General features: G+C 44.5%; 2 protein-coding genes across 14 annotated transcripts in view; one reads left to right on the top strand and one right to left on the bottom strand.

Moving 5' to 3' along the window:
• ANKRD6 (ankyrin repeat domain 6) overlaps positions 1-21893 on the top strand; it is a 186061-nt gene extending 164168 nt beyond the window's left edge. For 8 of the 13 annotated variants that reach the window (XM_036065155.2, XM_078055002.1, XM_078055001.1 and 5 more), the window contains 7 exons: positions 3573-3677; positions 4991-5125; positions 5437-5622; positions 7703-7855; positions 16655-16768; positions 17485-17611; positions 18716-21893. In XM_036065155.2, coding sequence (XP_035921048.1) covers positions 3573-3677; positions 4991-5125; positions 5437-5622; positions 7703-7855; positions 16655-16768; positions 17485-17611; positions 18716-19284 — 1389 coding nt within the window. In that variant the 3' untranslated portion in view covers positions 19285-21893. The remainder of the gene's footprint in view (positions 1-3572; positions 3678-4990; positions 5126-5436; positions 5623-7702; positions 7856-16654; positions 16769-17484; positions 17612-18715) is intronic. The other 5 variants (XM_036065157.2, XM_078055008.1, XM_078055004.1 and 2 more) reach the window with 3 other exon arrangements.
• A 184-nt stretch (positions 21894-22077) lies between these two features.
• Positions 22078-27092, bottom strand: LYRM2 (LYR motif containing 2). Its single transcript, XM_036065161.2, has 3 exons — positions 26989-27092; positions 26284-26424; positions 22078-25841 (listed from the first exon to the last, which is right to left on the bottom strand). The coding sequence occupies exons 1-3, from the start codon at positions 27031-27033 to the stop codon at positions 25761-25763; spliced, it is 267 nt and encodes an 88-aa protein (XP_035921054.1). The 5' UTR covers positions 27034-27092; the 3' UTR covers positions 22078-25760.

Genomic DNA, 27092 nt, shown 5'->3' with positions numbered 1-27092 from the left:
GTTTTCATACATGGGCATCCTTTCTTCTCTGTGGCTGGATCATGGTCATTACCAGCTTTGTGGATTATAACTCCCCAAGTACTCAGCGAAGAAGTTCTGGTTTAAATGATACAGAAGAAGATCATGATTGGCGAGCTTGGGGCAAATGCCCTGAACAAGTAGGACAGGCACTTTAGGAAGATAGCTGTATCCATTGACTATGTGGTTGGAAGGGGCATTTCCTGGAGAAAGGTGGGAGGAAGGGATCCAGTCTAGGCAAACAAGGCAGTAAAATGTCCATTAGAGGCAGTCAAGTATAATAGTGTTCTTTCCTTTTTTATTGAATATAGTGGTATTTGGAGCATCATTTAACTTAAAAAATTGATATCATTTGAGTTGAGATTGAAATTACCTAACATTTAATAATGTATAAGCTATTCATCATTTCAGCACCCTGAAATAACTTTTTATTCATATTACCTTTCAGACACATAATTTTCATAATTGTGCCTACAATATACATACCCTTTTGTATCCTGCCCTTTATCCTAACTATAGTAGGAAAATGTTCTGCAGTTCACATAATTCATCATAATGAAAGCCAGTTTGCTTTTTTGTTGCTGTCCAATATTTTGTTAACCTAAATGTCCAATATTAAGGAAATGGTTTGCTTCCCGATTGGAGGTACTCTGTTACATTACAGCAAAAACAGATTAGTTTTCGAACTTATTATGCCTGATAACTGTGAGAAGGTAAAGTCTCAGAGAGCCAGAGGAAGATTCCAGATACCAGCCTGCTGCGCCTGAGCCCCATCAGCCCAGGGGTCTGCATGGCCTTTATTTCATTTGTTTTCAAAACCTACCTGATATAACTAGCAGATTCTGGAAGTGGTGAAGATTTTTGCCTTCTGAAAACTGATCACCCTGTTGCCCGTGGAGTTGGTCCTTCTCAGTGGTGTCTGGAAGTCTGTGGAATCCCTGACAGACACAAGTCACGTGGTCCTTTGGAGAAAGTTTCCACCTCTTTTCGACTATTTGCAAACAAATCATCAACGGAATCACATCCATGAATCCTGATAGAAAAATGCTGGTCTTTTACAGATCAAAAAGTATGGGATGCTATAATAAAGGTCAGAATCCATCTCTGTTCTATGGCATTTCAGTGTTTGGCAGTTTGGAGAGCCAGCTCTGTCCTTGGCTGTATGAAGATCATCGAATTTTGTGGGGTGGAGTATCCCCAAGGCACACAGAATTATAGGCCTTTAACCCACCTGCCCTTTGTCTTCCAGAACTCAAGGGTCTGAGTTCATAGAGAAAAAGCTTTACCGTGGACCATTTTCCTGTGTGATTCTCCTTTAGTGTTTCCATTAAAAAAAAAAAAAAAGACTTCAGTTTTTCCACACCCATTTGAATGGCAAATAAAATGACATTTTATGGAATATTTTATGTAATTATATATGCTAAACTCTATTCTCAACATGAAGAAGGAACTTTGGAATGTGCATAAAATTGTATACATGCCGTTCTTCTGTTCTGAGGTTCTAGAACTAGCCTTCCTGTGTGTGAAACAGGAAATTCCTTGCCTTGGGATGTTAGCTGACCATGGATTTCACTGGCTCACAGCAGTACTAAGAGGTTACTTTCTAAAGATCCATATACCCTGATTTCCGTGAACTGGAAAAGATTGATGACCTTCCATTTAGTAGATGACATGGTTCGCTGAGAAAGGCTGTAAGCCATGCAAAGTTATTTTCATTGGCTAATAACATGGTCTATGGAGGGAATTATTCTGATGATTTGGGTGACCTCTGAGTATCCCTTCCCATTTTAGATTGATACAGTTCACAAATGCTTCTGAAAGTGAATTTGGGGTTGATGTTGGGGCTGTATTCTGTTCCAGGAGTCCATAAGCTGAATGAGCAAAGGGCACTAGTCACTCCTCATCAGACTTGACTTCCTAGTGAGTCTGAATTTAGCTTACGAAAGGGCTTAGGACAGTGGCTTTCAGACCTTTTGGTCTAGGGACACTTAATGTTCTAGAGGCCCATAAAGAGCTGTGTTTGTATCTGTTAATAGTTACCATATTTGAAATTCAACTTGAGAAATGTTTTTAAATGAATAAACATTTTTAACTCTATTTATGTTACCACAAAATGAACTTGTTTTTGTGAAAAGTAACTTTATCAAAACAAGTTGTGTGAGAAGAGTAAGTAGCATTATTTTTCATTTCTGCAAATCTCCATACTGTTTTCCTAAAAGGAAGATGCATGTGATCCGTTGAAGTATCGTGTGCAGCTTCTGGTAAACACCGCGGTATACTCAGTGTGAGAGAGAAAAAGGCCGACGTTGTGGTAATATTATGAAGGTAATTTTAGCCTTGGTTCCAGGACACTTTCAGAGCTGTTGGCTTAGGGGATGAGAATACAGTTTAAAAATCTGGTTCAGCCATAGGCAGATATTGTCAGGAATTCTCCATTTAGGTGGTACCTGCTGCCCATAGAGGTTTTGTCCCATAATAGTGTCACTTGAATTTAATGAACACAAAGTTGAACATTGAGCTGAAAACTATGGTGAACTATCTACCTATGAAGACAAGATGTTTTATTGCAGAGAAATTGTGATACCTTGAAAAAGGTGTTTTTACTTGCTGGACCTCCTTGGTTAAAGGGGGTGCCCCTGGAAATGGGAAGGAAGGGGCCTGGGGGAAGGGTGTGGAGCTGGGCCAGAGATTGAAGGTTTCTGACAGCTCAAAGATTTGTACCCTCGTTAAACTTCCTCTGCCAGTCAAGGTACTCTAGGGAGCGAGGCAGGAGGAAGGCACCTAATGGTGATTGATGGTCCAGGGTGTACCAGCCGCCTCTTTGTCATCGTTAATTCCATTAACTCCCCATATTTACACTGGAGAATACAGAGAGGGCAAATAACCTGCCCAAAGATTCTACAGCTAGCTGCTGCTGGGTTCCAAAATCAGGCTGTCGGACCCCGTGTCTACATGCGTGTGTCCGTTCTACCTTCCTGCACTCGAAGGGGCAGACCAAATGCTTCCTTCTGGGGAGGAGATTCCTGTCCCATGGTTGGGACCATGGTTCACAGACACACTTCAATGTTTGAATCAAACTGCAAATATCCTTGAATACGGTTTGGTCAAGAGAAAATCTGATGGGCTAGTTCAGATCCCGTGTACCAAGATGGTGAGCCTGTGCCTGGCCCGGGGCTGCCACGTTTGACCACTCCAGGGGATGCCATTCCTGTCCTAGTCTCTGTGAGTGGTGTTCCCTGGAGCTCAGCCATACACAGCCTACACACACCTATACGGTGGCCGTGGCCCGGCACATAAATGCCTGTTCTCGTCCTAGACCGTAAGCTACTGGAGATCAGGGATAATGTGCTTCTCCTCTCTGGCTCCCTAGAGAGCCCGGCGCAGGACCTAGGAAGCCTAGCAGACAGTCTGGAAGTGCTTGTTGACGTGAACGCTTGGTCTCTCCCACTAGGCTGGAAGCTCCATTAGATCAGAGCACCAGGTCCAAGGCCGAGTCCATCACACTGATGCTGCGCACGCCGGTGGTTTGTAACAATGCCTCTTGCCTCCTTCAGGTCTTGCGCTTCAGTCGTGGGCGAAGCCTGAGGAAAAAGAGAGAGAGGCTCAAGGAAGAGAGGAGAGCTCAGTCTGTGCCAAGAGATGAGGTGGCACAAAGCAAGGTGGGGGGTAGCCCTCCCGCGCCTCCCCAACTTCACCCCCTTCCAGAGGGTGGGAAACTCGCGCCGCTGCTTCTGGGCTCATGTGGCAGTGGCCGTGCCCTCCTCTGTCTCTCCTTCCCACTGCTTCTTCAAACTGTCGTCCGTGCTTTCTCTTCAGCTCCCTGTCCTCCACTCCTCCAAGGGTTCAGATCGTGTGCCTGTTCGCCCGTCTTTCCCAGCCCCCTCTATCTATGGCCTTGTCACCACCATGTGGACAGCTCTGCCTCAGACCCTGTGCCCTTAATTGTATGGGGCAGTGGTTTGCAAAGTGTGGCATCCACTGTGTCACCTGGGACCTTGTTAAATATGCAGAGTCTGGGGCTTCACCCCAGACCTACTGGATCAGAAACTCCGGGAGGGGGCCCAGCAAGCTGTGTTTGAATGAGCCCCGCGGGTGATCCTGATGTGGACTAAAGTTTGACCACCACTGGCCTAGGTTGCTTCCTCCCTTTCTGCTTAGGGAATGGACTGAGGCTGTGTTAGCCCATGTGATTCCTCTGTGAGAACTGAGAAGAAGATGCCCCCTGGGCAGCCCAGCCCTGCTCGGGCACATATGGTAAAGCAAGCCCGAGCTGGATTTCAGCTCCCTCTGCTAGGTGCCCTTGTATGGGGAGAGCCTGCACGACTAGACACCGTAGCCTTGGAACGAACTCTGCCTTTCAGCTCTCCCAGGACGAAAAAGGCTAGGATATAAAGACAACTTTGGGCTCATAAAATTTTATACCATGTACTCATTATTCTATTTCAAAATCTTATCCGTTTCCAGGGTTAAGGCATTGTAACTCTGATTAAGTTCCTGTGGGTGTATTGTATATATTAATTTGTAAAAGCTCTTATAAGGAGTGGAATTGTGATGTTTTTTCATTTCAGAGATTTCCCATACTCCATTAGGAATTGTGAGGTCCAAGTTCAAAGAATGAATGGTATTTTTGTTATGGTTGCGGTTGTTGAAATGCAAAAAAAAAAAAAAAATCAAAAATCTCTAACGCTGAAGTGTTTGTGGTAGGTTCCCGAAGCTCTAGAATATAGAATTAGACCCAAGACTATATTTAGTTTGGCACCTAATAGAGTCAAAGCCAAATATTCAAGCAACTGGGAAAACGGAAGATGTGCAGTGTCAACCACCAGGCAGTGTTCCCTGTTTGTTGTTGGCTCAGAGTCCCACGGGTCCTTTCGTGGATGCAGTCTTGCAAACAGCATTTTACACCATTACAGAAAAAGGCAGAGGGGGGCAATTAGAACTGGTTTCTGGGCTTTTTTTCTTTCCTCTGTAGGGAAGTGTCTCAGCAGGAGACACCCCCAGCAGTGAACAGGCTGTACCCAGAAAAGAAGAGGCCAGAGAAGATTTCCTGTCCGCCTCTCCAGAGCCCAGAGCAAAGGACAACAGGCAGAGAAAGTCAAGGCCCAAGGTCAGGAGGCCTGTGAAAGCAGCCAGGGGAGGGCTGGGAGACAGGCTGGCAGAGGGCTCTGGGACAGCGTCATACCCAAAGCTAGAATGCCACTTCGCTTGGCTTGCTGGTTGGGAGCCGGAGCACAGAACTTAAATCTGGCTAACTTCAAACACACGGTTAGCGTGCTGATAGATTTCTTTTGACGTGGGCTGCTTAGAGGGGAAGGCCATGAGACCGAGCAGGACGGGAGTAAGATGGGAGCGGTGGGCTGGGTGTCAGTCCTGCGGATGTCACGGTGCTCAGGGGGGTTGTCCCTTCCTCTCCCACAGGTGTCAGCGTTTTCTGACCCCACCCCACCAGCAGACCAACAGCCTGGACGCCAGAAGGACGCGCATGCACATAATCATCCTAAAAAGAGGCCCAGGCACCGATGCTCCCCCCCGCCCCCTCCCCATGAGTTCAGAGCCTACCAACTGTACACGCTGTACCGGGGCAAGGACGGGAGAGTGATGCAGGTACCCGGTGAGCCCTGTCTGGGCCTAGGAGGACGGGAGAGTGACGCAGGTACCCGGTGAGCCCTGTCTGGGCCTAGGAGGACGGGAGAGTGACGCAGGTACCCGGTGAGCCCTGTCTGGGCCTAGGAGGACGGGAGAGTGACGCAGGTACCCGGTGAGCCCTGTCTGGGCCTAGGAGGACGGGAGAGTGACGCAGGTACCCGGTGAGCCCTGTCTGGGCCTAGGAGGACGGGAGAGTGACGCAGGTACCCGGTGAGCCCTGTCTGGGCCTAGGAGGACGGGAGAGTGACGCAGGTACCCGGTGAGCCCTGTCTGGGCCTAGGAGGACGGGAGAGTGACGCAGGTACCCGGTGAGCCCTGTCTGGGCCTAGGAGGACGGGAGAGTGACGCAGGTACCCGGTGAGCCCTGTCTGGGCCTAGGAGGACGGGAGAGTGACGCAGGTACCCGGTGAGCCCTGTCTGGGCCTAGGAGGACGGGAGAGTGACGCAGGTACCCGGTGAGCCCTGTCTGGGCCTAGGAGGACGGGAGAGTGACGCAGGTACCCGGTGAGCCCTGTCTGGGCCTAGGAGGACGGGAGAGTGACGCAGGTACCCGGTGAGCCCTGTCTGGGCCTAGGAGGACGGGAGAGTGACGCAGGTACCCGGTGAGCCCTGTCTGGGCCTAGGAGGACGGGAGAGTGACGCAGGTACCCGGTGAGCCCTGTCTGGGCCTAGGAGGACGGGAGAGTGACGCAGGTACCCGGTGAGCCCTGTCTGGGCCTAGGAGGACGGGAGAGTGACGCAGGTACCCGGTGAGCCCTGTCTGGGCCTAGGAGGACGGGAGAGTGACGCAGGTACCCGGTGAGCCCTGTCTGGGCCTAGGAGGACGGGAGAGTGACGCAGGTACCCGGTGAGCCCTGTCTGGGCCTAGGAGCACAGGGAGAGTGACGCAGGTACCCGGTGAGCCCTGTCTGGGCCTAGGAGGACGGGAGAGTGACGCAGGTACCCGGTGAGCCCTGTCTGGGCCTAGGAGGACGGGAGAGTGACGCAGGTACCCGGTGAGCCCTGTCTGGGCCTAGGAGGACGGGAGAGTGACGCAGGTACCCGGTGAGCCCTGTCTGGGCCTAGGAGGACGGGAGAGTGACGCAGGTACCCGGTGAGCCCTGTCTGGGCCTAGGAGGACGGGAGAGTGACGCAGGTACCCGGTGAGCCCTGTCTGGGCCTAGGAGGACGGGAGAGTGACGCAGGTACCCGGTGAGCCCTGTCTGGGCCTAGGAGGACGGGAGAGTGACGCAGGTACCCGGTGAGCCCTGTCTGGGCCTAGGAGGACGGGAGAGTGACGCAGGTACCCGGTGAGCCCTGTCTGGGCCTAGGAGGACGGGAGAGTGACGCAGGTACCCGGTGAGCCCTGTCTGGGCCTAGGAGGACGGGAGAGTGACGCAGGTCCCCGGTGAGCCCTGTCTGGGCCTAGGAGCACAGGGAGAGTGACGCAGGTACCCGGTGAGCCCTGTCTGGGCCTAGGAGGACGGGAGAGTGACGCAGGTACCCGGTGAGCCCTGTCTGGGCCTAGGAGGACGGGAGAGTGACGCAGGTACCCGGTGAGCCCTGTCTGGGCCTAGGAGCACAGGGAGAGTGATGTAGATCTAGTGAGCCCTGTCTGGACCTAGGAGGCCTTAAGCAAGGCTGTGCCTTTCTTACTATTCCTGGGAATGAAGATCCACTTTCAGTGTTGACTTAAGGCATGAGCTTGGAAGATAAACCAGGCGGCCCTCCTGACCTGAACTGCAGATGGCACCCCCTAGCTTAGGCCCAGGCACACAGGGCTAGTTACAGAGCTTTCTGCACCATCCTTAGGTGTCTGCATCATCTTGAGGCCCCAGAGTGGATAAAAGAAACAAGGATTGGGACTCTCTGAACTTCTCAGTGCCTCTTGGTCCCAAAGCTTGGCCCACTGGACATCCCAAAGTTAGGCCAGGCATGACTGCGCCTCCTCCATCGTCTCTATCCCCCTGGCATACTGACCGGCACTGGATGGGTACTCAAAACCAATTTGGGGAAGGAACGGATGAGTGGATTGATTGCTTTATTGTTCCCCTGTCAGGCACCGATAAATGGTTGTCGATGTGAACCCCTAATCAACAAGCTGGAGAACCAGTTGGAGGCAGCTGTGGAGGAGATCAAAGCAGAGCTGGGGTCAGTTCAGGATAAAATGAACACAAAGCTGGGACATATGGAGAACAAGACCCAGCACCAGGTCAGTGAGTTGCCTGGAATTCTTCTCATGTCCAGGTGTTCTGACAGGAAATGAAATCAGAAAGAGCCCTCAGCACATCCTTCTATTCTGCAGCCTCTGCCCTGAGCATGTCAGGCGGGCTATCAGGCAAGAGGCCTGCCTTTGTGATTTCTTTCAAGCCCCCCAAAAATCTTTTTTTTTTTAATTTAAATTCAGGTAATTAACATATAATGTATTATTGGTTTCAGAGGAAGAGGTCAGTGATTCATCAGTCTTCTATAACACCAGTGCTCATTACATCACGTGCCCTCCCCAGTGCCCATTACCCAGTGATCCCATCCCCGCACCCCCTCCCCCCAAGCCAATAACCCTCAGTTTTTTCCTATGATTAAGTCTCTTATGGTTTGTCTCTCTCTCTGATTTCGTCTTGTTTTATTCTTCCCTACCTTCCCCCCAATCCTCTATTTTGTCTCTTAAATTTCACATATAAGTGAGATTATGTGATAATTGTCTTTCTCTGATGGACTTACTTTGCTTAGCATAATACCCTCTAGTTCCATCCACGTTGTTGCAAATGGCAAGATTTCTTTTTCTGATGGTTGAGTAATCATTGTGTGTGTGTGTGTGTGTGTATGTATATATATATGTGCGCACCACATCTTATTTATCCATTCATCTGTCGATGGACATCTGGGCTCTTTCCATAGTTTGGCTATTGTGGACATTACTGCTATAAACATTGGGGTGCAGGTGCCCCTTCGGATTACTACGTTTGTATCTTTGGGGTAAAGACCTAGTAGTGCAATTGCTGGGTCGTAGGGTAGCTCTATTTTCAACTTTTTGAGGAACCTCCACCCTGTTTTCCAAAGTGGCTGTACCAACTTGCATTCCCACCAACAGTGTGAGAGGGTTCCCTTTTCTCTATATCCTTGCCAACATTTGTCATTTCCTGACTTGTTAATTTTAGCCATTCTGACTGGTGTGAGGTTGTATCATATTGTGGTTTTGATTTGTATTTCCCTGATGCCGAGTGATGTTGAGCATTTTTTCATGTGTCTGTTGCCCATTTGGATGTCTTCTTTGGAGAAATGTCTGTTCGTGTCTTCTGCACATTTCGTGATTGCATTATTCTTTGGGTGTTGAGTTTGATAAGTTCTTTATAGATTTTGGATACTAACCCTTTATCTGATATGTCATTTGCAAATATCTTCTCCCATTCTCTTGGTTGTCTTTTGGTTTTGTCTACTGTTTCCTTTGCTGTGCAGAAGCTTTTTATCTTGATGAAGTCCCAATAGTTCATTTTTGCCTTTGTTTCCCTTCCCTTTGGCGATGTGTCTGGCAAGAAGCTGCTGCGGCTAAGGCCACAGAGGTTGCTGCCTGTGTTTTCTAGGATTTTGATGGATTCCTGTCTCACATTTAGGTCTTTCATCCATTTTGAGTCTTTTTTTGTGTATGGTGTAAGGAAATGGTCCAGTTTCATTCTTCTGCATGTGGCTGTCCAATTTTCCCAACACCATTTGTTGAAGAGACTGTCCTTTTCCCACTGGATATTCTTTCCTGCTTTATCAAAGATTAGTTGACCATAGAGTTGAGCGTCCATTTCTGGGTTTTCTATTCTGTTCCATTGATGTCTGCATATTTATTTTTTTTTAAGTTTTTTTAATTTATTCATTTGAGACAGAGAGATAGAACATGAGCAGGGGGAGGTGCAGAGGGAGAGGGAGAAGCAAGCTCTCTGCTGAGCAGGGAGCCCGATGTGGGACTTGATCCCAGGACCCTGAGATCGTGACCTGAGCTGAAGGCAGACATTTAACTGACTGAGCCACCCCGGCTCCCCAAATCTTCTTTATATGTTTGGTAGGATTCACCTGTGAATCCATCTGGTCCTGGACTTTTGTTTTTTGGGAGTTTTTTTATTACCAATTCAATTTCATTATTAGTAATTGGTTTGTTAATATTTTCTATTTCTTCCTGATTCAGTTTTAGAAAACTGTGTTTCTAGGAATTTATCCATTTCTTCCAGTTTGTTAACATATAATTTTTTGTAGAAGTCTCTTACAATTCTTTGCATTTCTGTGGTGCCAGTTGTTAGTTCCCTCTTTCATTTCTTTTATTTATTTGGGTCCTCTTTTTTTTCTTGATGATTCTGGCTAAAGGTTTATCAATTTTCTTTTCAAAGAACCAGCTCTTGGTTTCACTGATCTTTTCTATTTTTATTTAGTCTCTGATTCATTTATTTTCTCTCTGATATTTCTTTTCTTCCAACTTTGGGCTTTTTCTTCTTGTAGTTCCTTTAGGTGTAAGGTTAGATTGTTTTGAGATTTTGTTTGTTTCTTGAGGTAGACCCATATTACCTAAATTTCCCTCTTAGAACTCCTTTTGCTGGTCCCAAAGATTCTGTACTATTGTTTTCGTTTTCATTTGTCTCCATATATTTTTTGTTTTTACTTTGATTTCTTTGTTGACCCATTGGTTGTTTAGTAGCATGTTGTTTATGCTCCATGTGTTTATGCTTTTTCCAGTTATTTTTCTTGTATTTCATTTCTAGGTTCATACTTTTATGGTCAGAAAAGGTGCTTGATATGATTTCAGTCATCTTATATTTATTGAGACTTGTTTTAACACATGATCTATTCTGAAGAATGTTCCATGTGCACTTGAATGTGTATTCTGTTTTTGGTTAGAAGGTTCTATAAATATCTGTTAAGTCCATCTGGTCTAATGTATTGTTCAAAGACCATTTCCTGGGTGGCTCGGTTGGTTGAGTGTCTGCCTTCAGCTCAGGTCATGATCCCAGGGTCCTGGGATGGAGCCCCGCATTGGGCTACCTGCTCAGCCGGGAGCCAGTTTCTCCCTCTGCCTGCCGCTCCCCCTGCTGTTGTGCGTTTTTTTCTCTCTCTCTCAGGTAAATAAATAGAATCTTTAAATTTAAAAAAAAAAAAAGGCAATTTCCTTATTTTCTGTCTGAATGATCTATCCACTGATGCAAGTGGGATGTTAAAGTCTCCTAGTATTATTGTATTACTATCAATTTCTCCCTTTGTCTCCTAATACTTGCTTTATGTATTTAGGTTCTTTGAGGTTAGGTGCATATGTATTTACAATTGTTATAATCCTCTTGTTGGATTGATCCCTTTAACATTATGTAATGTTCTTCTTTGTCTCTTGTTCAGTCTTTGTTTTGAAGTCTCTGTTTCTTGTAAGTATTGCTACTTTGGCTACCTCCACCCCACTTCCCTTCTGTTTGCATGGAATCTCTTCTATCCCTTCACTTTTAGTCTGTGTGTGCCTTTAAGTCTGAAGTGAGTATCTTGTAGGCAGCAAATAGATGGGTCTTATTTTTTTTTTTTAAGATTTGATTTTATTTGACAGAGACATCGCGAGAGAGGGAACACAAGCAGGGGCAGTGGGAGAGGGAGAAGCGGCTTCACGCCAAGTAGGGAGCCCGATGCGGGGCTCGATCCCAGGACCCTGGGATCATGACCTGAGCCGAAGGCAGACGCTTAATGACTGAGCCACCCAGGTGCCCCTTATTTATTTATTTTTTTATCTATTCAATCACCCTCTGTCTCTTGATTGGATCATTTAGACCATTTACATTTAATTATTGATAGGTATGTACCTATTGCCATTTTATTGTTTTCTTGTTGTTTTGTAATTCTCTGTTCCTCTCTTGCTCTGTTTTCTTATGATTGATGACTTTCTTTAGTGTTCTGCTTCACTTTCTTTTGTGTGTGTGTGTATCCTAGGTTTGGGGTTTGTGTTTACCATGAGATTCATATATAACCTCGTAATTGTAGAGAGTCTATGTTAAATTGATGGTCACTTGGGGAGCCTGGGTGGCTCAGGCGGTTAAGTGACCAACTCTCTTGATTTTGGCTCAGATCATCATGTCAGGTCATGAGATCGAGCCCCACATTGGGCTCTGCGCCAGGCATGGAGCCTGCTTGATTCTTGCTCTCCCTCTGCCCCCTCTCTCCCTGCCCCTATCCTCCACTCATGTGCACATGCATGCTCTCTCTCAAAAAAAATTGTCACTTAAGTTTGAATACATTCAAAAAGAACTTCATTTTTACTGACCCCCCCCCATGTTTTTTGTATGTTGTCATTTTGTATCTTTCTTTTGAGTTTCCTTAACTAAAGATACAATTTCACCTCTTTGTCTCTTAACCTTCATACTAGTTTTATAAGTGATTGCTTTACTACCTTTACTGTATGTTGCTTTTACTCATGAACTCTTTTTTTCATAATTTTCTAATTATGGACTTTTTACTATTTAAAAAGATCCCTTTAAAATTTCTTGTAAAGTTGGGGCACCTGGGTGGCTCAGTCGGTTAAGCATCTGTCTTCAGCTCAGGTCAAGATCCCGGTGTCCTGGGATTAAGCCCGGTGTTGGGCTCCCTGCTCAGCAGGGAGTCTGCTTCTCCCTCTCCCTCTGCCCCTCCCCTGGCTTGTGCTCTCTCTCTCTCTCTCAAATAAATAAATGGAATCTTAAAAAAAATTTTTTTCTTGTAAGGCTGTTTTAGTGGTGATGAATTCTTTCAGCTTTTGTTTAGGAAAGTCTTTATCTCTCATTCGATTCTGAATAATAAACTTGCTGGGCAGAATATTCTTGGTTGTAGGTTTTTTTTTCCCAGTACTTTGAATATATCACGTCACTTCCTCTGGCCTGGAAAGTTTCTAAAAAAATCAGCTGATAGCCTTATTGGGGTTTCCTTGAATGTTACTAGTTACTTTTGCTGCTTTTGAAATTCTCTTTATCTTTACTCTTTGACATTTTAATTATGTGTCATGGTGTGGATCTCCTTTGGGTTCATTTTGTTTAGAACTCTCTGTGCTTCCTGAACCTGGTGTCTGTTTTCCTTCCCCAGCTCAGGGAAGTTTTTAGCTATCTCTTCACATAAGTTTTCTGTTCCCTTCTCTCTTTCTCTTCCTTCTGGGATGCCTATAATGCAAATGTTTGTGGTTGTCAAAGAGATCCTTTCACCTACCATTATTTTTTAAAATTATTTTTTCTTCTTTTGTTCAGTTTGGGTGCTTTCCATTACCTCATCTTCCAGATTCCAGATCCATTCTTCCTCATCCTCTATTCTGTTGGTTCCTTATATTGTGTTTTTCATTTTAGTTACTATGTTCTTCCCTGATTGGTTCTTTTTATATTTTCTGTTTCTTTGTTGAGGTTCTGAATTCATTCTCTTCTGTGCAGCTGGTGAGCATCTTTAAGACCATTACTTTGAACTCTTATCAGGCAGATTGGCTACCTCCGTGTCATTTAGTTCTTCTTTTGTTTTGTTCATTTGTTTGAAGTATATTCCTCTGTCTCCTCGTTTGCTTGACTTTCTGCTTTTGTTTCTTGGGCAGAATTAGGCAAAACAGCTACTTATCCTAAACTTGAAGGAAGGGTCTTATGTATGGTAACCCACTCTGTAGAGTGTGTATGCTTGGTGACTTTGGCTGGCTGGCAGAACTGTGGCCGGTGTGGCCTGGTGGGGGGGGGGGTGGTCTCCAGGCTCTCTGCACTGCGGCTTAGCGGCATGGCCTGAACTGAAGTGGGTGCAAATCGGGGCAGTTCTGGGGCTCTCTGTGCCACAGGCCTCATGGCAGGTCAGCTGAAGCTGAAGTGTGGGTATAGGGGTGTCCTGGAGCTCTCTATGCGGAGGGTGCCCTGGCAGACCAGCGGAAGCTGAAGTGGGTGCAAGGTGATGTGTTGCAGGGTGCTCTTCACGGGATGCACCCTGGCACGTCATCTGGAGCCACAGGGGAGTTGGGGGGGAGGTCTCAGGGCACTGTGTTGAGTGTGCCCTGGCAAGTCATTGGGAGTTGGAGCGACGTGGGCCTGGAGTGTTCAAGGTGCTTTGCGCCTGTGTCACCTTAGCAACATGGCTGGAGCTGTCGTGAGCACTGACCAGGGTGTCCACGTGTGTGCTGTGCTGGGCTGCCTTGGTGGGACGGCTCGGGCTGGTGTGGCTTAGGGCAGGGCTCACTGACGTGGCAGGATGCCTGGAGTGCCCAGGCCCTGCTCCCATCTGCGGTATCAAGGTGATGGAGGAACATAGACTCTGGGGCTTGCCGGCCCTTCTGACTCGAGAGCTTTCCGACGGCTCCCCCGACACCTGGCAGGGTTCTGGTTCCTTTGTATTCTAGTTGCCCTTCTACATCCAGGCTTTTCTTCTGTGCACCAGGGCAGACAAATCTTCCCACGTTTGCTCAGTACTATCTGCCCTATAGTTCAGTGTTGGGGGGGTCCCTTTGCTACCATGTCTCTCCCTTGCTGTTCTCTATATGGTTTATTTTCTGTGGTACAGAAACTGCTCAGTCATCCCCCAGGGCTTTAGGAGGAATTGCTCTATAAATAGGTGTAGATTTGGTGGGTCTGTGGAGGAGATAAGGGTCTTACTACCTCCCCATCTTGGACCCGAAGAGCCCTTGTCATCTTTGTAACTTATGTTTAAATTTAGTAATGTCTTCGACATGCTGAGTTTTGTTGTGCTGTTTAAGACAAGGTACTCTTCTGTATATGGAGCTAAACATATCATTTGTTTTTGTCTAGTACATGGTTTATTTATTTTTACTTCCAGTATAGTGAACAGTGTTATATTTCAGGTGTACTATAGAGTGGTTCAACAATTTCACACATCACCCAGTGGTCATCCCAAGGAGTTCATTCCTAAATCCCCATCACCTATTTCACCCAAACCCCCACCCACCTCCCTACGTTACACCTTAGGTTAACTTAATACTAGGTCTGCATTGGCTCAAGTTGTAGATTTACTGTGTGTTCAGTCTCTTCAACCCCTTAGGACTTTAACAAATGAGAAAAAGAAGCCTTGACTACACAGAAACATATGCTCAAGGATTGTGAAAACCTAGAGTTCGATGAATACTAGATGAAACCTTAAGTTAGGTCACCTTAAGTTATATATTTTTGCTTCCAGCTTTTTTCACCTAATTTGATATCCTGAGCACTTTCCCATGTCCTTTGCTTCATAATAGTCCAGCATATTAATACAACAGTTTATTTAACTATTCCTTTTTATTAGACTTTAAAGTTGCTTATAGTTTTTCACTCTTATAAATAACGCTATGATGGACATTTATGTGCGTAAATGTTTGCTTTGCTTTTTTTTTTTTAAGATTTTATTTATTTATTTGACAGAGAGAGACACAGCGAGAGAGGGAACACAAGCGGGGGAGTGGGAGAGGGAGAAGCAGGCTTCCGGCTGAGCAGGGAGCCCGATGTGGGACTCAATCCCAGGACCCTGGGATCATGACCTGAGCCAAAGGCAGACGCTTAACGACTGAGCCACCCAGGTGCCCCATGCGTAAACGTTTGCTCTTCAAGTTATTTGCTCAGATTTAGGATAACTGGGTCCAGAGTTAAGAATATGTTTAAGGCTCTTGACAAATATTAGTAATCTACTTAACAGAAAGGTTGTGTGAATTTATATCCAACAGGCAGGATAGGATATAAATTGAGTCTCTGTCTCAAACTTTTGCTGTCATTAATATTACCATTTTTAAAGTTTTTGTCGAATTAAGAATACTGTTTAATTCTTATTTCCTTGTTTGTTGGTGAGGTAGAACATTTTGGGTTTATTTGCTATTTGTACTTCATGGAAAGCACCTTCAAGAAATCTTTTCCTAATGCCATAATATATTAGTTAAGACTGTCTTATAAATAAAACCCACTTCGGCTAGCCTAAGCCCAGAGAGGAAATGTGTTAGATAAATGCTGGATCTTCTCAAGGACCTCACTTCATTTCAAGGAGGGTGACAGTTGGGGGTGTGGAACCTTCGTCCTAATTCCTAACCACAGGTAAAGGACCCTGGTGTGGCACGAGTCAGGCACTCCTGCGTGAATCAGTCAGCCATGCCCTCGAACAAAGCTGTGTCAACACGGTTGCTCTTGACAGAGGATAAGGAGGTAGGGGAGTAGGCCAATCCTAGAAAACAGGAGAGCGGCTCACAGGAAAACATGAGGGCTGAAGGAACGAAACAGAAGGTGCTCACCACATCTCCGGAACCTGCTGCTCTTTTAGTTTTTTGAGCATCATGTGTGTCCCTGACGGGAGAGCTCAGCAGTGAGCCCTTGTGGGCTGGCCCCTGCTAACAAAGTTCCTTTCCCCTGTTTGGACCTTGTCAAAGCAGTGGAAGTTTGGCTTTCCTGGGTGTTAGGGCCCTATGGGAAATGTCACGATGTTGGGGGGACCTAGGAGGGCGTGACTGAAAGGGGACAATCATCTGTTCTCTGACACACACACTTTAATTCCCCACCCTTCTTCACGCTTGCTTTGACTACTTTCAGCGACGCACTAAGGGGTTGGCTCATTAAGGACACTGGGTAAAAGCGCTGAGCATTCAGCTGCTTTTGCTGCCTCACAGGCAGCCACTAACATTTAAGGATGGGGTGTTAAAAATTAATAGAAAGGATAATTAAGATCAGGTACAGCTGCATACTTCTAGAAGTAGTTTTTCCTTTCAATAATAGTCTTGGAAATAATGTTCTGAAACATATAAAAATTCTATGTACAAGGTCTGTTGGCTTATGTTGTGGATTTACTGTGTGTTCAGTGTCTTCAACCCCTTAGGACTTTAACAAATGAGGAAAAAAAGCCTTGAATAACGCAGAAACATGCTGAGGGATTGTGAAAACCTAGAGTTCGATGAATACTAGATGAAACTAGGATAAAAAAGAAGTGGAGGTTTGCTTCTGTTCCTCTGGCCCCTGTTGGTCCCCCAGAGCCCCGTCCCAGGAGTCAGGAGTCCGCACCCCATCCTTAGATCATGTCAGTTCTGTGCTCTTTGCCCGCTGAATCCTAGATGCGTGTTCTGGACAAGCTGATGGTCGAGCGGCTCGCAGCGGAGAGAACGGAGTGCGTGACCCGCCTACAGCAGCATTCGGACGCCGAGAAGCACGAGGGGGAGAAACGACAGGTGAAAACCAGGATGCGTCATTAGCTGGGTATTTACTACACCTCTCCACCGAGTTAAGACTTGGACCCATCGTTGGAAACCCAGAGGCCAAGAACCCATAAAAGCATTTGTATTATGTAGCATGTCCTTTTTAATGTCCTTTTATTCATTTATATAATGAATAGAAAAGAACATGTAGTTCAGTCCATTTGTTGCTGAATATTCTGGTAATTGGTGGAGACTGAAACATTCATAGAATACGCTGGGGAAAATGTGGTCTCTGCTTGGAATCTCTTCTATGTATTGTGCATCTGGTAGGCATTGCTCTGTTGTTGAGCTAGAGTTGTTTCCTGCCCTTGGGGAGTTTGTCTACCTAAGAACAACACATAAAATGAGTGCTTGTTGAGTGTGTGAGAGGTCATGCTCCTGAACAGCCAAAAATTCTTGATTTGTAAGATTTGGGAAGCTTTGGGTGTTCAAGGTGTCTCTTGCCCTAAGTCACTCAAAGATTATAGAAACTATCAGGTTTGGTGCTGGGTGAATCCTGGTCTACACAGGGCAGCAGAGAAGGCTGTGTGGCTGTGGGAGTGGAGGGAATCCACAGCTTTTAGGCTTGTCAAGATGATATCCTGAACTTTCATAATTGAAGAGTCCACTCTTGGTGCTTTCATTCATAAACCACATGTCCAATTCACCTAATCATTTGTGTGGGTTTGTTTTTGTTTTTGTTTTTGTAGATGTCATTGGTGGATGAATTAAAAACCTGGTGCATGTTAAAGATTCAGAATCTGGAGCTGAAGCTTTCTGGAGATTCTAGGGCCTCTAGGACCAAATCCGTACCATCTACTTGCGAGTCCTCTACAGGTAACGCGTGTGCAGAGAGAGCCATTCCATCCAAAGGTGGTAAAACCCCCCGAGATTGTTCTCTGCTGTATCCAAAGGCAGCCCCTAGGATAGGGCTGTGGAAAACACTGGATTCTAAATTCTACAGGGCTAAGAACTTACTTTGGTTACTGCTGTACTTTCAGTTACTATACGGTAATAAGGTACTCCTATTTAAGTATTCAGACATTTTTGAATAAAGGAATAATCAAGAATTGTTGACTGGTGATAGCAGTGTTTCAGGTACAATGTTGATGGTGTCAGAGTGGGTCCCAAAGATGAAGAGTGAGGAATGAACATCTGTCTCCTCAGCAGGGTCCTTGCCCTGGCCCTTGGGCTGCTTTCTACTTGATCAGCCTTTGACCTTTGTCCAACTGTGTAAAACCTCCATAAACAGCAGTTCATATATTGAAGCCCCAGGTGCTAGATAGAGATCTTTCAAGCAAAGTGTCTTTTCATTAGCCGCAGTGATTATACTCAGTGCTAATTTTGAGGACATTTAGAACCTTTGTAATTAGGCCTCTGTGAGGGATTTTGATATGTCATGTGTATTATGTTATTATAGACCATTTCTGGAACCGTGGTTTTATCTTCTTTGTGCCCATAACATTGGGGAAATCCTGGGCAAATTTTTCGTGCTAGGTCTAGTTATGGAACTTGGCTGGAGCTCTGGGTATAGAGAGCTAGTAACTGGGGCTATGGTGTGGAAAAGGCCCAGAAATTAGGGAATGGGGCAGATTCATTCTCATCTATGCATACCCAGTTCTGTTTTGGAGATACTTGGTGAGCTGTGTCATCCTTAGCAATCACAAAATTACCCAGAGCTTTCTAAGCTTTCTAACTGGCTAAAGGAAAGGCCAGCAACTTTTTTGGCTTAGATGCCACCAGTGTCGTTAATCTGTGAAAGCCCTGACAAGCAAAAATGATCATCAGGGGGAAGTGGAAGTGGGGAGGGCAGAGGAGAAATTGCACATGGTGGTTGGCAGTTGGGAAGGCTGATGGTTGACAGGATTACCAGGACTCTGAAATGCCGACCCAGAGCCACGGGACTGTGTGAATGTGGTTTTGTTTTCCTTCTGAAACTAGGTGTGGATCAATCAGTGGTCACTGCAGGTCCAGTCGCGGCTTCTGACAGTTCTCCTCAGGTGGTGAGGCCCAAGGAAAAGGCCTTCAACCCCACGGCTCCCCAGAGAACACAGCAGGAGCTGTCTTCCTCAGACTGTACGGGTTCCCGGCTGAGGAACGTCAAGGTCCAGACAGCCTTGCTACCCTTGAAAGAGGCAGCCAAATGTGATCAGCAGGCTGGGCCCTGTGTAGACAGAGGCACCCAAACCAGGAAGTCTGGGAAAAGCGGGCAAACGAGGCATCGGACCCAGCACCCAGCACCCAGCACCCCCTGCGGGCCGCCACCAGCAACAGGCAGCGAGCAGACCGCCCCTCACGCTCGAGATGCCTCCCAAGCTCTGGAGATTACCCAGTACTTTTTTGAGGCCGTTTCTACCCAGATGGAAAAGTGGTATGAAAGGAAGATTGAGGAAGCACGAAGCCAAGCCAGTCAGAAGGCCCAGCAAGACAAGGCCACCCTGAAGGAACATATTAAAAGCTTAGAAGAAGAACTTGCTAAACTAAGGACAAAGGTGCAGAAGGACAATTAGGACCTGGGGCGTGGCACAAGAAGGGATTCTTGATGATTGCTGGCTTTGCAGCTCTAGAAAAGCTAGGCCCAAGGTGTCCATTATTGTGCACACAGTGGACTTGTCTTTCAAAAAAAGTCAAATTTCTGAGATGTGCCAGACCCATGCTTCCTATGCCCTGAAGTTATGACGACTTCAACAGTGAGACTGAAACCGGGAGACGCTTGCTTAGTTTCAGGTTTCATTACAAACTCATAACCTCAGTCCAGGCTCATCTGAGGTTCGAAAGCTCAGATTAAGTGAGCCACGCTTAGAAACTGACGATCTATAGAGTCTAAACCCTAAAATTCAGGATGTATGAAATAATACAAATCGAAGGGAAGAAGAAAAACGAATCCCTTGTGAACGCCAGTAGTCATTCATGTGACGCGCACTTGCTGGGCCCAGACAGGGGCATCTTTCTGTGAGCGCTGTGGCTGAGATGCGCAAAGTCCCCTCTCAAATTCCTACTTCTCAAAAGGCTGACCTTTTAACCAGATGAAAACTTATCAAATAGATTTTGAGGAGAAAAAGATTTTCATAATGTCACTAGATCCAGCATATCTTAAAATATTTTGCAAAGTCGGAGGGTATTTAAAATAATGAGGAATTGGCAAAAAGCACTGGGAATATTTGTTAATAAACTCAAATGAGAAAGGTTCAAATCATTGGGTCATTGTTTCTGTATTTTCAGCCAAAATACAGCAATACGACAATTGATTAATCCTGATTTTAAAGATTAATGGAAAAACATTCATTTAACAATTACCTGAAGCTTCTATCCTTAATCACACCCAATTATCCAAGAGTACCTTTCCAAATTTGAGCTTTTTGATCTACATTTTATAAAGAAGTAAGGCTATTTCTTGAAAGTATTTCACTTCTAATTGTGTCCGGTCATTGAAGAGCCTCAAAAGTTTCCCACTGCTTTGCAGTGATTCTGTCAAGGTAAAATAATTCAATAACTTGATCTAGACCCCACTGTTCCCCAGCTTTGTGGAGCCCCAAGGATTTTACTCTGCTCTGTGGAGTATACGAAGTTATAAAAGTAGCTTGGGTATGTTGAAATTTTGGATTTCTCCGCTTCTTGTCCCTTGGTATGTGGGATTATATTCATCTCCTCCAGATTCCATGTATGCACAGAAATCTCCATTCTGTTTCCAACAACACAGGAACTGAGTAACTACTGTCTCTAACGTTGAATAAAATGTTGCTCATTGAGCCAAAGAGAAAATGATTTCCTGACATGGGCACACCCAGAAAAACACAGTATGTTTATAGTCCCTTTGTTTTTGCCTAATCAAGCTCGTGGTTATTTTTGTTTTTAATAGTGACAATCTATGGACAAAGGCATTCCTAACAAATCTAGATCTAGATGTAGGTCACCATTACACAACCCAGATAGGGAATCAATTTAATGTCCTCTCGAGCTGATGTTCATGTCTGTGAGCTTGTCTTGTTCCTCAACTACCATTCAGGATGTGTTGTTGTTCCCGAGACTCCTGTTACCCTGCTCGGTGGGGAGGCGCCTTCTCTCTCCATTCCCCTCTGCGCCCCCAGGCAGAACCACCCAACTGCAGTGGGATGGTGCCTTCAGTGTCTCTCGGGTCATGGGCAGCTTTAGAATCCTTTCTCAACACACATCAGTTTCTTGAGAACTGCCCGATACTCAGAGATGAAATGCTGAGATACTCCTTAAGTTGTAGTCTAAGCAGTTCTTTTCACTTACCACATATCTCCTGTTACCCCAAGGAGTATCCTTGTTGAGAAATGCTGAAAACAAATTAAATTTTATCTCGACCATAGAGTGCTTTGGAAGGAAGTATTTTGATTATGTAACCTCTACCCATCAGAAGCAGGCAGCTTATCATTATGAACTGGGTATTTTTGTCCAAGTCACAGGGAAGAGACGAGGGAGGAATGAGAAGAGTCGAAGGCACCTGGTCTGGCCGATTACACGGATCCTTCTCTAACCGAAGGGAGCCCAGTAGAGGCAAGGAAACAGAACACCTATCAGTTGGCCTCCTAACCCAAACTAGTGGCAGCATCTCAAGACCAACAGCTTATTTTATGGGTTTTTATTCTTTAGTATTGTCAAAAATTCAACTCCGGGTCTGATGGGTATCTTTCCTTATTTTTCCCTTAGGCTATCTGCTAAAATGAGCAAATGCCACGATAGTACTCTTCCAAAGAAGCAAAACTATTAACTGAAAGTCTGTCATGTGGGTCGTGTTTGAAACGGAGACTGGAACTTTCAATAGCTATGGGGGAAAATGTAAAACACAGAAAGGTTGTATAATACTGAAGTGGGGTTTTTATTAGTGAATTATTGCATTGAGTAAAGTAAAATCTGTGGTTAGCTTGAATATAGTTCTAATCTTACTTTTGACTTCGGGAGCCCAAAATAAAGGAATTGATGTTTTCATGCTTAAATCTTTTTTTTTTTTTTTTTTTTTCCAGTCAAGCGCTGATACTTGAGAGGTATGTTGTCTTCTATTTAATATTTTTATTACCTTGAATTTGTCTCTTTCAAACATTAAACATGGTTCTCAACACTATGGATATTAAAATCCTTATTTAAAAAATGAAAATGTGACTATTTAGTGTATATTTTCGTTTGTGTGGTTAATCAAATTTACGGTTCCCAGAAAGAGTGCCTTCATGCAGGCATACTTTACCTTGTTTTGATAGAAGGGTAACTTCTGGTAAATACATCTGCTTTAGAGTAGAGATCAGGTGTACTGCATGAAAAATAAATTTTTCAAAAGCCAATAATATGGAAATATTTCTCAGTACAAGCTTTAATGTTTTTGTTTAGACTGCTGACCTTTTAGAAAATACTGAACTGAGAGAACAAAACCTCACTTATAACTGTATGCAGGCAAAATAACATTTTCTAACAAATTATTCATAAAAGCTAAATACATTTCTTCCTGTGATATAAAAGCCAAATCGATTAAGATTTAGAAGACAAAACCAGTGACCTTTTAGAATACTTATAAGGAAAAAAATTTAAATTGTTTTCTGTTGTGATTTTTTTTTTTTTAAGATTTTATTTATTTATTCGACAGAGAGAGACACAGCGAGAGAGGGAACACAAGCAGGGGGAGCGGGAGAGGGAGAAGCAGGCTTCCTGTGGAGCAGGGAGCCCGATGCGGGGCTCGATCCCAGGATCCTGGGATCATGACCTGAGCCGAAGGCAGACGCTTAACGACTGAGCCACCCAGGCGCCCCCTGTTGTGATTTTAAAGGGAAATATTCTTCTGTAATATTGTCAAAATACGGCGATAAATATGAATATATTGAATCCATGAGACACATAACCAGGAAACAGCAATTTTCCTAATGCAAACCAGAGTGGGTAAAAAGCAATTTCCTCTTCCTAGTAAACAAAAATAGCAAACTTAATCCTGAATTTCTCAGATGCCTGACTCAAGGAAGGAAATAGGCTGCGGCGATTTCTAGTTTGGCACAAAGTGACAATTTGCTTTTGATTCTGCTTGGACCTTACTCTACATAATCCCAGTTTTTTCCCACGGTAGACGTGAACTGTTTCCTTCTGTTGTTTGACTAGCATTTTTCTTCCGTAAGAGACAATTTAGGTAAGTGGGGGTCTCAGCCTCTCCTGAGTGTCTACTTGTGTGACTCCAGTAATATAGACACCAAAGAATACGTGCTGCTTTTCCCCAAATATTAGAACGTCCTCTGCAGGCCCACCCACAGCAATGCCTGTGCTGAGTTCAGAAACTTCCAACCAGATGGCACACTTCAAAAAAGGTAATGACGTAGGGACAGTCAGGATGCTAAATAATAGCCCTAGCCACTTATCCTCATGCTAGAAAGCTTGGGTATTTAAAAAGTTTTAATATAAAGATTTGACTTATTGTAGTTCAAATACATAAACTGAACATCCAAGTACTTTAAACTTTGGGAACAAAACTTTAACATTCAAACAAGAGTATAGTTATGGGTTTTTTTGTTTTGTTTTAGAGGGTGGGTAGGGGATGAGGGAGAGGGAGAATCTTAAGCAGGCTCCATGCTCAGCACAGAGCCTGACGCAGGGCTTGATCTCACCACCCTGAGATCATGACCTGAGCCAAAATCGAGAGTCGGACGCTTAACTGACTCAGCCACCCAGGTGCCCCCACATGAGTCTGGTTCACAGGGAATATCCAGAAAGGTAATTTGTTGTCTAGGCCAGAACACTGATAAAGATGCTAAATAAAATGTGTTTCACCAGGAGTTCAAACCTGGCCAACATTTTAATGAGCATGGTTCCATATGGGAGGAGAAATTGTTGTTTAGCCTGAGATTTATTTAGCACTCAAATGCTGTCCATTATTAAGATTATAACAATCTTAGCGTCTGGAAGATGAACATTCAATTTGCAGTGTTTTGCCCAATTTAAAAAACACAACAGATCCCAAGTTAGGTTTTCTTGGAGTCTGGTATTTGTATCTTACAAACTTAAACCACAAATGCTCTACATCTTTGACATACACCACCACTAGGAAGAACATCACCAAGTCATGGACTTCTACACCTCACGAAAGGATGATCTGTAGTGTCAAGATTTTAGATTTACTAGAAATTGCCTGTACTCGAATAGGTAGATCATGCTACACAAAGAAAAGTGTTCTCTGTTCAGAGACTGCTCACAAATGCTTCTGTTCATCAAATGGCTTTGCAGTAGGTTAACTGATGTACAGCTATGTACAAATCTGATAATTAGCTCAAGCATTTTGAATTAGATTACCCGGCTGAAGAATATTCAGAATTATTTTGTCTTGTGGGCTGAGGCTGTGGGAGGGGCGGGTGGACCCTGGCAATGCAGGCAGGTCATGGACAAACGCCACCATCTGCTCCTCTCTCTCTGGCAGGCAGTCCAGTACTAGGTTAACCATTTATCATTCTGCAAAGTTTCTCCTACATTTTTCAGGTGCTGGGCAGATTCTTGGATTAACTTTTTAGATCTGTTCTGTAAAAGAACAGAGGACATCCGTCTATAGGACCGCCGATCCCACCTCTTCCATAAGCTTTCATTTTCACTGAAGTAATTGGTATAGATTTGGTTGGAATGTCCTCAAGTCAACTTCTTGTCTTCAATGTATTCTTCAAACTCTTTCTTCCTGTCACTGGAAGAGAACCTATAGCACCAAGGATCTTCCCTGACGGTTTCACTTCTTTCTATGTGGATGCTAAGATAATTGCATTAGTTTCATCCAGACGTTGCCTCTTCTTTTTGGTAAGTTCCTCAATGTGTTCATTAAGCTTCTGTCTCTCCTCTTTCCAACAAAGATCTGTATTACCGGTGGTGGTCTTTTCAGGGAATCCTTGGACTACTGGATCATGACACATCCGAAGAACCTACCTCAACAACCATCAGTAATACAGAAGAATTTTTTTTCAGGAAAGGTCCAGGGTATCTTCTGAGGTCAGTATACATCCATATATCTCATACAATTTCTTGAAATAGTGATTTACACAGTATTATACGTCAGTTCTTTATCAGCAAAAAAATCAGTAAAGCCTTTACTAAAGTATAATTCACATATCACACATGCAAAATATATGATTCAACGGACTTTGGTATATTCAGAGTTGTACAACCCACACCCCCAACTTTAGAATGTTTTCATTACCCAGAAAAGAAACCCCATATCCATTTGCAATTACTTTCCATGCTATCCGCACCCTGGGAAACCACCTCCTTCTTCCTATTTTAGATGCTTCATATAAATGGAATCCTACAATATGTGATCTTTTGTGACTGGTCTCTGGTGCATCCATGTATCAGTACTTCATTCCTTTTTATTGCTAGATAATATTCTACAGACATCTTATTTAATCATTTATCAGATGATGGGCATTTGGATTGCTTCTACTTCTTGGCTATTATGAATAATGCTGCTATGAATATTCCTGTACAAGTTTTCTTGTAGAAAGATTTTCAGTTCTCTTGGTTATAAACCTAGGAGAAAACTGCTGAACTGTTTGGTAACTTAATCTTTTAAGCAACTGACAGTCTGTTTTCCAAGTGGCTGTGCCATTTGATATTCCCACAGCATGTATGAGGGGTCCAGTTTCCCTATATCTTTACTAACATTTGCTTAACTGTTTTTAATTATAGTTATTCCAGTGGATGTGGTACTGTTTCAATGTGGTTTTAATTTGCATTTCCCAGAGGGTTAATGGTGTTGAGCATCTCAAGTGCTGACCACTTGTACTGGTTTTTGCTGCTTGAACTGCTGACACATCCAAAAACATTTTCAAAATGCAGGGTATGTTTTTCAGTGTTAAGGCAATTGTTCTGATGTGCTTTTGTTTGCTCTGACATGCCATGCTCCATGTTCTGACATTTTCCCAAGTACTGTACAGTTTGACTTGCTTTTAGGCTGCCCATTGAGTCTAATTAATACACATGGATACTTTGAAAGTCTTTCAGAATAATGCTATCGTTAAGATTTTGCCAAAGCAAGCGTTTTTTCTAACTCTTTGAGCTGCATATTGCCTTGAGTAATCATCATCCGGATTGTATCCTGTAGAAGAAAGTGAAAGCTGGTCACTGTTTTACTTGGTTAAACAAGGTACAGCTCTATCATTTCATTTATTATTCAGGGACCAACACTGAGAATTGGAACCACTGTGTATTAGGAAAGCCCCAAACTGACAACAAAGGGTGCACAGTGTCTGACATGCTTTTGTAAACCCCAGTCGTCATACTTCCCAAACCATCATGCTGTCCTATTTATAATCTTTTCCTGTGTGTACGTATGGTTTAACAGAAAAGTCAGGTGATGCTACTGTAAAGATTGTAAAATTTCAATTATCATTTGAGTGGAAAATTGGTAACATTAAAGGAATGATCAAGATGTACGTACATCTCCATGATCCTTATATTCCAAAATGTCTATTAAACTTTAAAAAAAAAAAAAAATACAAAATGGTCGGGGCCTGTCCTCATCATGATCTTGTTCTCACCTCTTGGGTGGCACTTTTGTTTCTTTTGAATTCTTCCCTTGCCCAGTCCTTCAGGTATTTTCGATCAGAATCATTTGGCACTTCCCGAATTGCTTGCAAAATCCTTCTGTAGAGAAGGAGAACTTGTTGCCTTCTCATGAACTGTAGAGGGGAGGAGAACTGTCTATTACAACTGCAAAATCTACAGCCCAGAGGGCTTTACTTTAGGAATCTACTAAATGGATGACTTCTCTTTGGTCCTCAATTTTGAAAAGGGCAAAAAAGAACTTCTCTTTTAAGAAAAAGGCAAAAAGTGTATTGGGGCTGTTTGCTTACTCCTTTGTCAAACCTAAGAAACCCTTAACATCAAAAGATAACCAATGAGCAGAAAAAGAACTACCAGTTATTAGAGGCTGTAACTACAGTAACAGCACTTTTTTTTAAACCAATGCCGGCAATCTCACTCTTTACCATAGCTCAGTACGACAGACATAACAGTCTTCACCGTGGCCAAGGCATTAAAGTTCCAAGAGACCCACGGCCCGCCCGCCTCACGAACCCAGGGCCAGAGGGCAGCCCCCTCCTCCCCGACCCCTCCTCCCCACTCCCACCGCCGGCTGCCGCATCACGAAGTCCCGCCCCCGCGACCCACTCCGCAGGGTGGGGTGGAGGGAGAGATGGATAATTGAGATCAGATCCTGGAAAGGCTGGCGAAAACGGCGCTACCTGCTTTAGCGTTAGCGTCGCCGGTGGTAAGCGGGAAGTGGCCATTTCCTCCAGGTAGCCGCGGTCCTCCCAAGAGCTCCAGTGCGCAGGAGCGGAAGTGGGGG

This window comes from Halichoerus grypus, chromosome 9, assembly GCF_964656455.1.
Source record: "Halichoerus grypus chromosome 9, mHalGry1.hap1.1, whole genome shotgun sequence".
NCBI classification, from domain to species: Eukaryota; Metazoa; Chordata; class Mammalia; order Carnivora; family Phocidae; genus Halichoerus; species Halichoerus grypus.
Note: the sequence above shows the minus strand (reverse complement) of the source record. Positions and strands in the feature narration are given on the sequence as shown.